The 17,418-nt window shown below is 39.3% G+C and overlaps 1 protein-coding gene and 1 long non-coding RNA gene across 2 annotated transcripts in view; one reads left to right on the top strand and one right to left on the bottom strand.

Annotated features, from left to right (window-relative positions):
• Positions 1-8,254, bottom strand: part of LOC139445136 (protein CFAP20DC-like) — a 29,408-nt gene extending 21,154 nt beyond the window's left edge. Inside the window, exons 1-6 of the mRNA XM_071226237.1 lie at positions 8,185-8,254; positions 4,570-4,807; positions 3,630-3,716; positions 2,846-2,939; positions 1,390-1,462; positions 383-497 (exon numbers count right to left, since the gene is read on the bottom strand). Coding sequence (XP_071082338.1) covers positions 383-497; positions 1,390-1,462; positions 2,846-2,939; positions 3,630-3,716; positions 4,570-4,590 — 390 coding nt within the window. The 5' untranslated portion in view covers positions 4,591-4,807; positions 8,185-8,254. The remainder of the gene's footprint in view (positions 1-382; positions 498-1,389; positions 1,463-2,845; positions 2,940-3,629; positions 3,717-4,569; positions 4,808-8,184) is intronic.
• A 255-nt stretch (positions 8,255-8,509) lies between these two features.
• On the top strand, positions 8,510-14,646 carry LOC139445292 (uncharacterized). The gene is made up of 4 exons (XR_011651863.1): positions 8,510-8,623; positions 10,897-10,952; positions 12,101-12,188; positions 14,403-14,646. It is a non-coding gene; the product is annotated as an uncharacterized lncRNA (long non-coding RNA).
• The last annotated feature ends 2,772 nt before the right edge of the window (positions 14,647-17,418 follow it).

The following is a 17,418-nucleotide window of genomic DNA, read 5'->3' as shown; positions in this document are numbered from 1 at the left end:
TGGATTAAGTTTTGGAATAAATCAATAAATTGTGAGATAATTAGAAGAGACTAACTCACAGAAAATACACCAGTTGTATTGGTGAATATTATTTTAGACTTGTTTTGTTTGTTTGTTTGTTGCTATACGCTGGATAGCATTATTCCAGCTTTGTGATGGCGGTCTGTAATAATTAAGCTGGGACCAGACAAAGCAGTCATTTAACATCATGTGCTCTGATGGGATATGGTTGGAGTATGATGACATGCATCAACCAAGTCAGCGAGCCCGACCACGTTATTCGCCTCTTATGACAAGCAGACAGACAGGACTTATGGATTTCAACTTCTTGACTGATGTAATGATAAGTCTTGCTGGTAAATATAACAAGTTGAAGACTTACCACAGCTTTCCGGACAACATTGAGTGGGATCCGTGCATGTAGCGGCGTGACCTGCGTCTCCTTCTGGGACGTGGACATCTGGATGCGGCGCTTGTTGTTGTGCATGTCAGTCACACTAAACAACAGAGCAAATCATGAAAATTACACAAGGTAATCGGCTGATTTCTCCTAATGTTTCACGTTACTCATTTAATCAGAATTGGCACATAGAAGAAATTTAAATAAGAGAGTATTTTTTGCACTTATTGTTGTTTAAAAGGTTTATCCAAGCCATGACATCTAAAGTCTTGTTTATAGTCCTTGGCTGCAAGTTTATAATTCTATCACATAGTTCCATCTTCCTGAAGCAAGCGAGTTAACAGTCCAGTTTCCACCCTTGCCGAACTAGGTTGGAATTTCTGGGCTCGGTCGTCGCGCCACCAGTGGCAAATATGAGTCACCTCCCTACTATGTCCCTCCTATTGACCAATCAGATTCCACCTCTCATATCTCTTGCATTTGCTTCCAGTCAAGACAATCTCGTCGATAATCAAAATCTATGTTGTGATAAAGGGGTGTTACTTCATGAGGTGCATCAAACCAAGTGAGCACCTTGATTAAAAACAAGAGGCCCTAGATGTGCACAGCAGTTTACGAACCCAATGTCGATTTCATTGATTGGACTATGCATAGACTCGTTAGTCCAGCCAAAATATAACTCCATAATTCCAGTCAAGTTTGGCAAGGGTGGAAACTGGACTTTTATAGTCAGTAAACCCCATTGCCTCGGGAAGATGCATACCGGTAGTCCCAGAGGTTCCATCAGTTTTGATCTCCTACTTGAGACATGGATAACCCAGATATAAGGGTCCCTTTCACAAAGTGATCATAATGCTACAACTATCGTTATTCCTATACTTTAGTATAGACTTACGATAGTCGTAGTGCTATGACTGCATTGTGAAATGAGCCCCAGGCCTACAACTGCAAGTACTATCAGCACAGCTTACACTGGGAAACCTACTTACCCCAGCTCTATGGAGAACTCTTGTCCCTTTACCAGGTACAGCTGTAACACAAGGTAGCGCTGAATCAGCGTCACTGAAACGAGAAACATCATGGTACATCAATACCTTCAGAAACAAACCTCTGTGTAGTCTTCCACACACACTCAACATACTACATGAACATCAATAATTATACTAGGATTGTATAGACTGACATGACTTAAACATGAGAATATGCTTGCAGTTTGTTCTCATTACAGAATAAATATATTGTTAAAAAGTTATTCCGTGGCAATTTTTTTTGGAAATGTTTTTGAAGCGATTTACGGAGTCGTGTTTCCTTATCATGCCTATTGGTTGATAATAGAATGAGCAGAGCATTATTGCGCTGTTGTTTGTTTGTTTGTTTGTTGTTTATGCCACACTCAGCAATATTCCAGCTATATGACTGCGGTCTGTAAACAATCGACTCTGGACCAGACAATCTAGTGATTGACATCATGAGCATTGATCTACGAAATTGGGATACGATGACATGCATCAACCAAGTCAGCAAGCCTGACCACCCGATCCCGTTAGTTGCCTCTTACGACAAGCATGGGTTGCTGAAGACCTATTCTCTACCTGAATCTTAAAAGGTCATTTTTGTGCTGAATAGTGTCACTGATAGGTGTCTAGTTTTTGTGTGTTAATGACTAAGTATGCAGTCTGTGAAGCTATTGTTTTTGACATATTTCTTTACAAGAAGTTACTTCATTGAATCAATATGTTTTTTGCATTTATGGAATTTTGCAGATTTACACAGCATGCACATCAGTTTTTGTGTTCATACCATACACACACAAAATATTGAAGTCAAATATGAAATGAATCATCATGAACCATACAGATCTTGGGAGACAAATTTCAAGAATCAAGAGACTGTTGATGGACTTTCAAACTCTTTACCCTCCAAGCCTCAACGAACACCTTTTAATCAAAGAACCTCAAATCTGTGTGAGTCTTTGGTTTTACGCCGTTTTTAGCAATATTCCAGCAAAATCACAGCGGGGGACACCAGTTACGTGCTTCACACATTGTACCATGGACACTTAATACTATATTTAGGGTCCATGATTGTACCCATATGGGTAATCGAACCCTCTTCAGCATGGCGAGTGAATGCTTTAAAAAATAGGCTACCCCATTGCCTGTGAGTCTTAGGAATTGTAAAAACATGCTATCTGAATGAGAAGAGCTCAGGCCATATGTGGTCAAGTCATCCAAGGTGCCACAATTCACTGTGCAGAGTTGCATCCCTTAGGCATGCCAGGATCCAACAATCATGGGTTGGAATCCCAGATATGCACTGATAAAGATGATTTTCAACGGTTAATCAGCAGTTAGTTGTTAGTTGTGCCCAGGTAACAGCAGGTTTGGTGATGTCATGGCATCAGCATCAGATTCTGGGATGATGGCAGGTACAAATGATTCTTACATGAGTGTCTCGAGTCCCTAGGCAGTTGTATCCTAGTGGTGGCCGAGGTGCCTTCCAGCGTGTACACATAACCTTTAACCTCCTTCTCGTAAAGCTGTAACATAAACATCAATCATACACAGACTGACATATAAAATTAAAACAAAGAATATATTTGGAAAAGACTGAATGTATCCACCTCCAAAAGTTATATGAATGCATTGGTCTGACATTGAATCTAAATAACCTTGGTTAATACACAAGTCAATGACTATATATCATGTATATTTTAAATCTAGACAATGAATCGTGTCCAGTATATGTCTAGTCTATGGACAATATCCATTACAGAGAAGGAGAAAGCGTTGGTTTAGGAAAACAATATCGTAATCTATGAAAGATTTATCTCCCCTTGTCCACGCCCTACAGTGCTGTCACTAGACCATTTAAGGGAGCACAGCCCCCTGTAACATGTTTAACTACTATAAATTAGTTATGAAGTACTAGATATGAAGTTCAAGTCATACTGATCCACCTTTATTCAATTAACCTTGAACACTTTTGATTCATTTGTTTTACATCCTTGTACACATGGTACAACTGTACGCTGCTTCAGAACAATGCAATACAATAGGGGAAAACAACAGACAAGGAAAGCCATTTAACCACAAAAAATGTAATTAAACTTATTCTATACTTGCGGGCCCTGTTACCGTGGTTACACAATGCCTTCTCAGTTAAAAGCATTGGAGATCTGACATTCAAAGCGCTAAGACTAGGAAATGAAAACAAGCCATGTACTCACCTTCTTGATTCCTGGGCCATTCTGCAGCTTCCAATGAGATGTGGAGTCTTTGCCCTGAGCACTGAAGATTTCAAAGTACGGTCCACCCTGAAAAAAGCAAGCAAGATTGATTTTTTACACCGCTTGGACATGATGAAAAGCATTTCGGTCCTATCACATGATGGTAGGAAAACCTACAATGACATAGGTCACAGGCATCTATCACCTTGGTGAAATGCACAAGAACAGGTAGCATGCCCATAGACCAAGATTCAGGCAAGAATCATAATTATGTCAAATCTGGGATTCAAACCCACAAATAGCAGAACCTGACATTGCTGAGACTAGAGGTGTAGCTCTACAAATGATATTACAGTCACATTGAACATTGGCTCAATTATATCCCCTCACACTGAAAGAATGAACATATCAAATTCAAAATATGACACTATCACATAATTATTTGCTAATTTGTTATTATTTCAAATGCAGAATTATGTACATGATATATAACACGCTGCATACTGTATAAGCTCTACTCGTCTATGATCAGAGGATCTATCATTCCATTTCAATGTTAACCAAACCAACCAGACATGAATCAAGAATCAAGGGGGCCTCTTCAAAATGTGGATTCTTCCTTAGTATCTAAGGACCCTATATTTTGTATTTTAACTCAGCAATATTCCAGCTATATGGCGGCAGTCTGTAAATAATTGAGTATGGACCAGACAATCCAGTGATTCACGCAATTGGTATAGGATGACATGCATCAACCAAGTCAGCGAGACTGACTACCCTATCACGTTAGTTGCTGCTTACGACAAGCTAGTCGCCTTTTACGGCAAGCATGGGTTGCTGAAGACCTATTCTAAACCGGATCTTTAGAGGTCTTTTAACATTATGGTTATGACCAGACCCCTTGACTTTCATGCTTAATTTCAAATACAGCTAACCATACCTGAAAGTCATTTCTGAACATGGTTCTTGTAAGAGGGCTTCAATTTCCTGTAGTGCTGCTTAAACAATTCAATAATTCCTTAGGAAACTGTTCACTTCCGGGTATCCAAATTGACTCACTTCCCATGGTCTGTCTAAAACCAAACTCACTTCATGAAGGTTTTATTAACTACAGTGTCTGTTTCTTGTATTGAAGTTTTATGGCAAGCAATGCATAGACTTCCAGTTATTGATCACATCTGGAACAAATGAAGAAATATTATAAATGCCAACTCATAATGGATTATTGACATGAGGCTAGTTGGTAGACAACAAAGATAAGATGAGACATCATGTAATGCGGTGGTTTTCTCTAAATGCGACAAGTGAAACAGTGTGTAAATAGAAGACTTGGTAATTAATCAATTTATTAATGGATTTAAAGATTTGGCTGAGTAACACAAGATACGTAAACTTATACATGTTATATAAGTATGATAAGAGTGCTGACACGTACTGGAAATATAGAATACTAAACGAGCTCCCGTGTAATACCAATTTTATGAAACGAGTGAATAGTTCTGGTATCTGACGAGCGAAAGCGAGTCAGATACCACAACTATTCACGAGTTTCATAAAATTGGTTTTACACGAGAGCGAGTTTAGTATTTTATTTATTAATTGTCATTTATAATGTTTTTAGAATTATACTGTTGAGTGTAAATAGGCCGACACCTACACGATCCATGGCATAATCCAATTGAGTTTAACAGAATAATACTTCAAACACGTCAAAAGTTGAAACGTATGAATTTAATATCATACAATGGTCCACCTTTAGAATTCAGGCGTTCGTCCCACAAAATTATCGTAGTGCTAAGGCTATCACAACTCACATAATTTAACTTAGACTAAAGACTCTCGTTGCGCTAGAGTACGATCGCCTTGTGGAACGGGGCCTTGCAGCTCAAAGTTTACAATCACGTCACAATACCCGATGACGTAATTTGTTGAATTTTGTTGCAAGATCCATCGGCGAGTCAAAGCAATGTGACGTCAGCCTAGCAACAAGGTTGCTGGGGTCATCGAGTGTCCATAAGCTCCTCCCAGTGATCTATCATCTCCACACGCAATGTCGTTGAATACGCCAAGGGATGTTGAGAGCTTTCAATATTTGTTCGTGAAACGTGTTCCGAGAGTACATAAGCACGCGTTTTGGTATTACACAATGTGTAATAAAGCTGTATGTTTATTAAACGGGTGATCTCTTCACGGGCAAGTAATAAACATTGTCACAATAACGAGTACAGAAAACTACAGAGCTCCAGATAAGCTGTTGGTGTTGTGGGTATTTTACCCATGCATTTTAAAATCGTTGGGTATCAGTAATTCTATCTGCGTATTCAAATTTCTGTTACCCACTAGTTTTTACACATGTGGGTATTTAAATATTTAAAAACACTATTCATCTAGTCCCTGCAAACTGGTGTCGTTTGGGTTAGAGAGCTTTGTAGGACTCATAAATACCACGATACTTCCACAAGAAAGTGTGATGGCAAATGATCATGATGTAACTGTCATCTAGGAGTTTGGCAAGGTTGACGGAATGCCCGTTTATAATTTCAAAATAAGTTGCTGATTTACTAATCGAATACGCAGGGTTATTTCACAATATTTTGATGATACGCACAAGTTGTATTTTTGTAGTGTATCTGTAATGTTTGTAGCGTATTTGATACGCCTGGATTTTATTTTACTGCGTATTTCTGCATTTCTGATGCGTATTTTACGCAGATACGCAGCTTATCTGGAGCTCGGAAACAATAAACAAAAGGCACAGCTGTTCACCTTCATTAGACTTTATACTACATGAGAGGGAATGTGCCATAACTTTTCACCCCTAGAAGCTTGTCGTCTTTTAGCATGTTTAGCTGAACGACAATGCCTCATTTTTGGACACAAACATCCATTAATATCTTGTCAACACTTCACAGAACAATCGAAGACTATTTTCTAGAATGTTTACCTGTATCCCACAATCATATTCAATGTTTTCACAACATTTTAGGTCAGAAAAGATTAGTCATAGCGTCCAGGGGTGCTAAAATGTATTGTCTCAAGTCAGACTTATCAATCTAGATGTGACGGTGATGTAACACATGTTTGAGGAATGCATCTGTTTCAAAATGAACATATGAAAGGAATTATTTATTATACTACAAACAATATTAACCCTCAAGGGACAGTATGTCGACAGTTCTTTGTGTTTAAATCATGCATGAAATACTTTTTGAGTGTAACGTCACACCTGTAGTTCATGTACAGTTCAATTCTCAACCAAAACAATAGAACTCCACACAGCAAAGACGACAGCACAAGCAATGAGCTGAATGTCTAACTTCAGTCATATTTTCATTAGAGGCAAACTGAAAAGAAAGCTGGTGATATTTACATACGGAAGAGTTACAAAATACTCATTGCCAGCATGATTGGGATTAGAAACCAGTTTTCTTCAAAGTTTATATTTTATTATATATGCCTTGGTCGTATGAAGCCAATCACTCTCCTACCCAGAGTTCCTTGTGGCCAGTCTAGTACCTCTGCCATATCGTCACATCTAACACTGTCCATTCAAGATATTGTATATGTTTTTCATCTGCACATTTAGATAAACACATCATGAAATCTTTAACTTTAATTGAGAAAATATCCTGAATGTTTAAAAACTTTTTCCATTTGCGTATAACTATTTATCCTCTGTTTACATTGGTCGTAAAGCTCCACGTGCTGTCATCGAAGCTCTTCGGATAGCAAGGGATACAGTCACTATGATGTGTAAAGCTGTATTGTCATTCACCTCACTGTTGCAGAATAAGTATGTGTGTTTAAAACAATAGAAAAGTCTGGTCACATGAATAGCCTACACCTGCCCTGAGGTCACTGGACCAGAAACTCTTGTGGAATAAGGCGGACAGAGCCGGGTAACCTCGGGCGTTATCAGCTACTGTTTATTAACAATCCTTCAGAACGGTCAACGGCCCTTTAAACATCTCATGTCAATAATCCTACAATCAATTAGGCTTAGAGGATTAGTTTGAATTATCTTATGACAATGCATAACATGAAAATTTCCAAACAAATTGTAACAGTGGTAATTTGTTTGTACAGGGTTAAAATATGAAATCCTATACTATAGGTAGGTCTATACTAACTTACTTCTGGTTCTTCAGCACATAATTACTTATAAGTAGGCCTAGAAATAGGCTAAGTCATACAAGGATAAATAACATGTCACTAATGTCTGGAAAGTTGTTTATTGTTGACAACGGATGACAAATTGGCTTAATTTGGTTTCTGACGGTAAACTCATGATAACGGTAATATTTCTGTAAATAGGAGCCTGGTCAGTACACCGCTAGACTGTCAACATTCCATAGTTCATTCAGCCGTCTGCTGTCCACTTGTCAACAAGACCGCACAAGGAGGGCGAGATGACTTCTAAGGTCTAACAAACTTAAACATATTCGTAATTATAATGATTGGATGTTTTTGCTTCTGCATGAATTGTCTAAGCATTACTGCAATCGGAAAATATCGCTGACAAGATGAATGTAGTGACAATAAATGGAACACTGACCTTAAATCTTTGGAGTTGACTGATCTCTTGCGTCGTCCGCCATATTTGTTGCTACAGCCAAGCAGCGATTCCAACAGCCAATCAAAATTACTTTTACATTGCAAGCACCTGCGGCAGTTAGGAACTTTCTTTTGGAAAACGAAAAAAGATTTTGTGAGTTTAAATGTGTATTTAACAGATATCCTTTGACAAAATTAGGTGAGTGTGTATGTTTTAAATCGGTTATCGGGAAACTGTTCAAAGGTATGTATGTAATACAAGATATAGATATAACAACAATTTTGTACAATGTTGTTGGTTCGTTTCCTTGCGATATTTCACGGGGCTTTCAGGTTTTGGAGTCAACACTTGTCGGAAGATTGCGCCACATGTGTGTTGTTTTTGGAATTGTGTGTCAGTTACACTTTTGATTGGACTGCAAATATGTCAGGCCGTGCAGGTATGTTTCCTTCGAATCGAAAGATGTGATCATGATAACCCATATATACGAAATTCTTTTTTAAAGATCTTAATAAACAGCTCCAGTTAGGCTGTGCATTTGCGTGAAATATCGTCCACTTCCAGTTTCAAGGGTTTTTCTTTTATCAGAGACCATATAGATCTACCAATACGTATGGTTTCTGCTTTCATTGACCGATGTTTTTCGTGTTCTAAAGAGAGGTTTGATGTCATCAAAACCCACCACACCCCCATTTTAAACATATTTTTCATGGTTCCCCCCTCAAAATCCTAGATACACCAGCATTGCAATCTTTAGTAGACTTTACCATGTTTACTTTTCAAAATTCTGGCCATTCGTTATTGCATAACAAGGTGTAGTCATCTACCCTCACTCCATCCCACTGAACATTTCAATTTCCTTAATAATAAAATCTTTATCTTATAGATGTTATTAAACCATAATTAGATAGAGTTTATCATTGTTTATTCATCAGTAAATATCTTCACTGAAACAAGTAATATTCATTTGAAATTTAACCAGGTCTTCTTGAACTACCTCAAACCAAGTTGTTCCATATAAAAGCACCAATGGATTGCTCAGCATAGCCACATTGACATTGATTCATTATGAGTTATGTTTCATTGTTTGTTGTTAATATTGGCAACATAATATTTTATGGCATAGTTAATTGGACATATTTTATGTTTGAAGTGTCAAGTAAATATAGGTTGCAGGGATAATTCTGGGTTCTGGGCCATCAATCCCGGAAGGGCCCTTGGACGTTTGGCCCATAAATCTAAAAAGAAGGCCCACATCAAATGCAGTGCCATTGTGTCATCATGATTATATAGGCATATAACATAGAAATTGTTGGAAATTTCACTTAACAGTGGGCCCAAGTCAGACAAATCCCTGAATGATCCGAGAGTTGTGGACTGCTCCCTTGTTTCCTGTAGTACAAACAATCTGGCTTAAACTGGGGGCCATGTTTACATCATGTACATTATTCTGAAAATCTTTAACCTGTTTTAACAGTGTTTAAGTGATGAAATACATTTGTGTTGAAATGGAAGATACCACAAAGTTAAACCTGTTGCAAAGGCTGCAATTTCGACTGTTAGAATAATGAATTGGGGTTAGTATATAGCATCAGTAAAACAGAACAAATCTTAACCATTTGTTAACCTAGGTTAGTTTGTAATATGATTATCAAAAAGAAGGTGTCATTCAATAAGTCACCACTTGGAAAGGAATCTCACCTCAACTTTCGGTATCTTCAACCAAGACGGGAGACATGAGTTCTGTGGTCATAAACATCAGACAATGCCTCAGGCAGGTGTCATGATTGTTGAGGAATTTGCTGCAAAATTATAAAACGTTGCAGAAAAAAGTAGATAACTTGGGATTGATGGACATAGTAATTCTGTATAACCTATGTAATGTATGTATGATGTCTAGAATTCTTTTGAAACATACTGATATAGATTGGTATGGTAGATTCAACCATGAAACTGAAAGTGAAATAATATAATACATTTTCAAATATACATTGTAGCATAACCATGATCACCCTTTTGACCTATAACCTGTGAGCATGACTGCAAGTGTCCATACGCCAGGAATCGATTAAATACCATTCCCATTAACATTAGATGTTATTATTACACCATTCTATTCATATGGTTGCGAGCTATATCTGATTCCATGGTTATGTGGTATTGTGAAAGAGGAGTTCTATTTCACCTAGTTTCATCAGCCAAACTCATCTTATATTTGTGATTAAGTTGTTGCCAGTATGTTCTGAAAGTCAATTGCACAATTTATTGTGTGATTTTTAGGGCTGGTATGACACAACAACTGTGTGATCTGATACCTATCACGATACCTTGTCCACGATTTTATACATATCATGATACTTGTATGTGCTCCTATGTGTGGTTCAAAGGCCGTCTTGTTCATAGACAGGATAGTCAAATACCTGGCACACTGACGATTTACAGTTGGTAGTGTCAAGTATGGGGCAATGGATGAAAATGTTTACTTTTTCACTACTAATTAGTGTTTGGTGTAACACTAACAGGCATTAAAGTAAACATTTAAGGTATGAACCAATATTTTTTACTTAGTGTGCACCTGTGATCGAAACTTTTTCAGGAAGTGAAATATCGCAATGCATCTGTGTATCGCCCCACCACCAGTGATTTCACTATTTATTCTATGACTCTTTTTGCCATATTTAAATGCTCATTAACCCTCCATTGACTTTACAGGTGGTAAGAAGAAGCCTCTGAAGGCTCAAAAGAAAGAACAGAAGGAGATGAGTGAGGTAAGCAATAGTTCTTGGATTTTTGTGATCATTGCAGGGTAAGATCCATTTTTTAGGTCTTGATTATTGATCAGACCATCTTGACCGGTCTTGTCTATTTGTTGTAAGCAAATGCTTTTGATATCATGGATATGAGAGGTGGAATCTGATTGGTCAGTAGAATTGGTAATGGAGTCTGGTGGTGCTAGGATTGAGCCATGAAATTTCAGCCTAGTTCGGCAAGGATGAAAACTGGACTCTAATAGTCAATTAACTCCCTTGTATTTAAGCCTGTTAAGAATGGTCACTGATTGGTTACGTTTTTGTGTGTAATTTCCCTCAAACTGATACAACCGTTCATCGACACTGTTTAAGATATATTACTGATGTACAATATGTTCAAAGACAGGACATGATTGTGAAGCTATGGGTTAGAATTGGTCTGTGGCGACCTATGCTCGGCCAACTTAATGGACTCGATTGTTATACCCCTGATCAAAAAGGGCAGGGGTGTATAGTTATACCAAGGAATTACGTACGTCTTTCTGAGGAAATTGTTTTGTGTGACAAATAACTTGAAAACTGCTCCATAGCTTCTTTTCAAAGTGGGTGAACACTTTCTGTACCAAAAGGAGAGGTGCAGTGCGAAGTTTTATTTCAATATTCACCTGTTGTTTTTTGTTTTGCTTCAAAATATGTGCGATCTATGACTTGAGAACCACTGCATGGATTCTTTTCCAATTGGGTGTAGTTTCTATACCAGTAGGAGGGGTGCAGTGCAAAGTTTTATTTTGATAAGAGTATTTCCTGAGAAAACATTGTGTTTTTCATGTTTTGAACTTAAGAAATATATTGGAGTAGAAGTCAGGGTTATTAGTGAGTCCTGCTCACTTTTTGCCTTGTTTTGTTTTAATACAGGCTGCTGTCGTACAACTGGAGTAATGGAGGGTTGTGGAATTCAACAACAAACTATCAGGCAGAATGACCTCTGATCCATCTACCAGTAACTGTCACTAGGTTCCCAATTACTGTCACCATGGGGAGGGTAAATTGGCCGTGTAGAGTTATGCCCCTTAGGCATACAAGGATCCTATGATCATGAGACGAATCCCCAGTATCAGATGCTTGTGATTCAGTACTTGGACATTAATTTTGTTTCTTGTCATTAGGAGGATCTTGATTTCAAGCAAAAAAAGAAGGAAGAGCAAGCAGCCCTAAAGGCGATGCGGGAAAAGGCCGGCCAGAAGGGACCTTTAAGTGAGTAGAAGATATAAGCTGACAAACAACATATTCACAACATTCCGCCTGTTTTGAATTTGTTACAAATTTGTGACTCAAATATTTTATGTTTTAATAATAATAATAGTAATAGGTGCTCAGGTGCTAATATAATGTAAATTAAACACTTGTTAAAATTGAGAGCACATTGTCAAATGGGTAGAACTGATGTGTTTTTTAGTAGTATCTTAAACTGGAATTTTGAAAGTGATGTCCTTAATTCCTACAGCTATGCCAATGAGATCATAACAAAATACTAATTGTAATTTGGTAAAGTTGGCAGCTATGTCATTGTTCCCCCATCTTGCCTCCTCTACAGAGGGAATGGGCAGCTCCATGCTGTTGCATCCTTACAGAGTTGTGTCCCTTAGCTGAAATCCGGATAGCAACAAACTCTCCCTTACTGGTTTCATCATTGGCAAACATGTTCGACCTGCTTCACTTTAAGGGGTGGCTATTGGGGCTATTTTCACCTTTACAATTGTATTGGAACAGTAGCCCATAGATAGTTGTCATAGTGTGTCGTATAATAGGAAATCAACATTTTTTGGATTGATAATTATATTAATTAATGTACATTAACAGTAAACTATGTTTACAACGAACATACTTTTAATGAACTGACAGATATAACCAACTGGTCTTTTGGCCCCGGCCATTTGCTGTGTATGTGCTGTTTATGCCTATAACGGACTACAGTCCCGTGAAGATCTGGGGTAGAATGGGTCTTCAGCAACCCATGCTTGCCGTAAACGGCAACTAACGGGATCGGGTGGTCTGGCTTGCTGACTTGGTTGATGCATGTCATCTGTCCGAATTGCGTGGATCGATGCTCATGTCAGTCACTGGATTGTCTGGTCCAGACTCGTTTATTTACAGACCGCCGTCATATGGCTGGACTATTGCTTAATGCGGCGTTAAAACAAAAAAAACAAAAAAAAACAACAATATAATGAACTACAATTATAACAAACTAAAAGTTATTATAACCATAGTTTACTGTAATAGAACTGAATAAAGTGTTGATGGCAATGTCAAAATTGGCCACTTTCCTGTCGCTACTCTAACCAAAGGGAAGTAACTCCAATATGAAGTGGTTGTAATCCTTTCTAACCAAGCACACAACTTATGTTTTATTTATGACCATATGCAACTGTTGAAATGACAGATTGTTTTGCATACCATTGGCAATACTATTGACAATTTAAGATTACTATTGATATAATACTATCATTTAGGGCTTGGACAGGTAACTCGGGTACTCGGGTCGGGTTGGTCCTAAGTAGGACCCGGGTGTCCACGGGACTACCTAGACCTGTAGTTAGTCACGTGACATATTGTTTAATGAAAAAAATAATTATAGCTCACTGGTTACACTACAAGTCGCTAATGTTGGCATTTTTTTCTGACGATGCACACATTCCTTTTGACATGTATATGTTTGAGTAAAGATAAAGCTTCAGACAACTTCAGTGAACGCATGATGCGATTGTTTGATACATGTGTCTGAATAGTTTTAGCCAGGGCTGCGGTAAAACAATTGCCAATCAGACATTTTGTTCCAAACTCTTGAGACTTGCAGTGTGTATCGGGTAGGGTCGGGTAATATGGGAACAGGTACCCGGGTAGTAAATTTGGACTCGTTCCAGCGCTACTATCATTCTCATATTCACTTTGGGATTTTAGCCTGAAATATGCTGACACACCATGGCACGGTGATACTGATATTCTGTTTAAAGTGGTGTCAAACCAAACTCACTCATTACTCTTGCCGATCTGTGAAGATCCAGGTTAAAATAGGCCTTCAGCAACCCATGCTCGTCGCAAGAGGCGACTTCGGCCTGGTCAGGCTCACTGACTTTGTTGATGCATGTCATCGTATCCCAATTGCGTAGATCTATACTCATGATGTCAATCACTGGATTGTCTGGGCCAGACAATTACTAAAGACTCGATTATTTACATACCACCGTCATATAGCTTGAATATAGCTGAATCCGGTAGTTAAACAACAAACAAAACAAACATGACTCTTACCTGGTAGTGTATACTCCTAAAAAGAGTTTTAAGATTTATCATATGACTGTAGTTAATCTGCGATGGCTACGAAAAAATCACGTGTACACTTCATGACTCAATTATATATTTTATCATGATCTCATATTGAAGTATTTCTGCTCTTTCTGTTTTCAGCTGGAGGTGGAATCAAGAAATCTGGCAAGAAATGACCCTGGCTTCTTCCGCCATATTTTTAGAGGCATTTAACATGTTTAACAGCAGAGAAGACTTTGCAATCACTCCTGATTTATTATATACTTGACTTCTTTGGGTCGACGCGTTTCCTTACAGCGTCAGCCAAATGTTCGTAATGTATTTTATCATGTAATAAAATCTTTGAACTCCCAAAGAATCCTGTTCTTTGTGTTGGCTGAAAAAGGTTCCTGTTGCTTGAAGGTCATACTTAGAAATAATATGTTTTATCAAATGTACGTTTTGGCATGGTTTTATTCTATGAGGCCAGTACAGTGTCCAAAATACCTGCCTGCCCAGTGTCCACCAATCTCGTGAAATTCAGATTTTTGTTCTTGCAGGGGCGGTCGGGTAGCCTAGTGGTTAAAGCGTTCTCTCGTCACGCCGATGACCCGGGGTCAAATTCCTACATGGGTACAATGTGTGAAGCCCATTTCTGGTGTCCCCCATCGTGATATTGCTGGAATATAGCAAAAAGCGGCGTTAAACCAAACTCACTCACTTTGTTCTTGCTACTGCTAAACAAAGATCTGAGGACACCCCATCATTGGTCATGTCAGACCGACCTTGCGCGAACTTTGATCGACCAATGAAATGACTGACAAGAAGTCAACATTAGCCAATGTGCAGTAATTTCAAATTGGCGACTACACTTTGAAACATATTTTGACAAATTCACGATTATAAATTTGAAACCTGAACGAAAGAACATTCTGGTATGGCTTAATAGATGGTCTAGATTGTATGGATTCAGTCTTTAAGCCCCTAACTACTGTTCGGAAGTTTTCGAGGTTGCGTGATTAGAAAGCACATTCTGACTGTTACTTTCATGATCTGGTAAGCGACACACTGATTGGTTGGATGGAAGGTCATTCTGAAGTGACCCCTGATGTCCTTGTTTAGTGTTTAGTGGTAGTGAGAACTAAGATTTGATTTTAATGAGAGTGAGTTTGCACCTGCCCATGGCAGGTGACTTTTCTGTAGAGATATTCATGAAATATTCCTCCACCGACTGGCAGATAATTTTAAGACTACTTACATATTCAGTTTTATTATAACTTCGTGTAGATTCTCAAGTATTTGTAAATATTTTTTCAACTGAATAAAGATGCGATTTGTCTCGATTTTTTGTTGTTGCGATTTTGAAATATTTTGATGTCTGAATGTGGGCAGCTAACTTTAAAGATGGGCAGGTGTCACTTGTGGGTCACCTGCCCGACTGTTCGGTTTCAAAATTATTTCAAACACTGAGCCAGTGATACATGTTCATTGTTCAACAGAGGTGGATCAGCTTATGAAAATAGTTACCGTATGAACATGTTTAATGAACAGCATCAATACAATAAACCAGGGGATTCAGAAGTTGAAACGGGCGGTCGGGTAGCCTAGTGGTTAAAGCGTTTCGCTCGTCACGCCGATGACCCAGGTTCGATTCCCGACATGGGTACAATTTGTGAAGCTCATTTCTGGTGTCCCCCTTGGTGATATTGCTGGAATATTGCTAAAGGCGGTGCTAAACCATACTCGCTTACTCACTCGCTCATAGATTGAAAATGGTTTTATCAATCTCAACAATGGGAAAAAACGTTCTTAATAGCAGCTCAGACTCGCTGACATGGTTGATGCATGTCATCGTATCCCAATTGCGTGGATTGATGCTCATGATGTCAATCATTGGATAGTCTGGTCCAGATTTGATTATTTACCAACTGCTTTTGTATAACTGGAATATTGCAGTGCAGCGTTAAACAACAAACAACACCTACTAAAAGACGTTGAAGGATGGTACTTGTTGCACTCTGCATTTAAGGGATAAGACAAGGCCTGGTTGGCTCGGAGCTGGTATACATTGAGTGGGGTATCCATGTAAAGCTGTGACATGGTATCTCAGTTGGTTTGCACTTTGAAACCAGCATTATCCAGACAAGACAAAGCAGGAATACACACACACACTTTCACGTTGAGGACAGACATGTCCCCAGTGATGGGAGGTTTAATGCCCTGTCCCCAGTGATGGAGGGTTTAATGCCCTGTCCCCAGTGATGGGAGGTTTAATGCTCTGTCCCCAGTGATGGGAGGTTTAATGCCCTGTCCCCAGTGATGGAAGGTTTAATGCTCTGTCCCCAGTGATGGAAGGTTTAATGCCCTGTCCCCAGTGTTTGAAGGTTTAATGCTCTGTCCTCAGTGATGGAAGGTTTAATGCCCTGCCCCCAGTGATGGGAGGTTAAATGCTCTGTCCCCATTGAGGGGAGGTTTAATGCCCTGTCCCCAGTGATGGAAGGTTTAATGCCCTGTCCCCAGTGATGGGAGGTTTAATGCCCTGTCCCCAGTGATGGAAGGTTTAATGCCCTGTCCCCAGTGAGGGGAGGTTTAATGCCCTGTCCCCAGTGATGGGAGGTTTAATGCCCTGTACCAAATGATGGAAGGTTTCATGCCCTGTCCCCAGTGATGTAAGGTTTAATGCCCTGTCCCCAGTGATGGGAGGTTTAATGCCCTGTCCCCAGTGATGGAGGGTTTAATGCCCTGTCTCCAGTGATGGAAGGTTTAATGCCCTGTCCCCAGTGATGGGAGGTTTAATGCTCTGTCCCCAGTGATGGGAGGTTTAATGCCCTGTCCCCAGTGATGGGAGGTTTAATGCCCTATCCCCAGTGATGGAGGGTTTAATGCCCTGCCCCCAGTGATGGAAGGTTTAATGCCCTGTCCCCAGTGATGGGAGGTTTAATGCTCTGTCCCCGGTGATGGGAGGTTTATGCTCTGTCCCCGGTGATGGGAGGTTTAATGCTCTGTCCCCAGTGAGGGGAGGTTTAATGCCCTGTCCCCAGTGATGGGAGGTTTAATGCCCTGTCCCCAGTGATGGGAGGTTTAATGCTCTGTCCCCAGTGATGGGAGGTTTAATGCTCTGTCCCCAGTGATGGGAGGTTTAATGCCCTGTCCCCAGTGATGGGAGGTTTAATGCCCT

The sequence above is a fragment of the Haliotis cracherodii genome, unplaced genomic scaffold, assembly GCF_022045235.1.
Source record: "Haliotis cracherodii isolate W230 unplaced genomic scaffold, xgHalCrac1.p SCAF_6, whole genome shotgun sequence".
Lineage (NCBI taxonomy): Eukaryota > Metazoa > Mollusca > Gastropoda > Lepetellida > Haliotidae > Haliotis > Haliotis cracherodii.
Note: the sequence above shows the minus strand (reverse complement) of the source record. Positions and strands in the feature narration are given on the sequence as shown.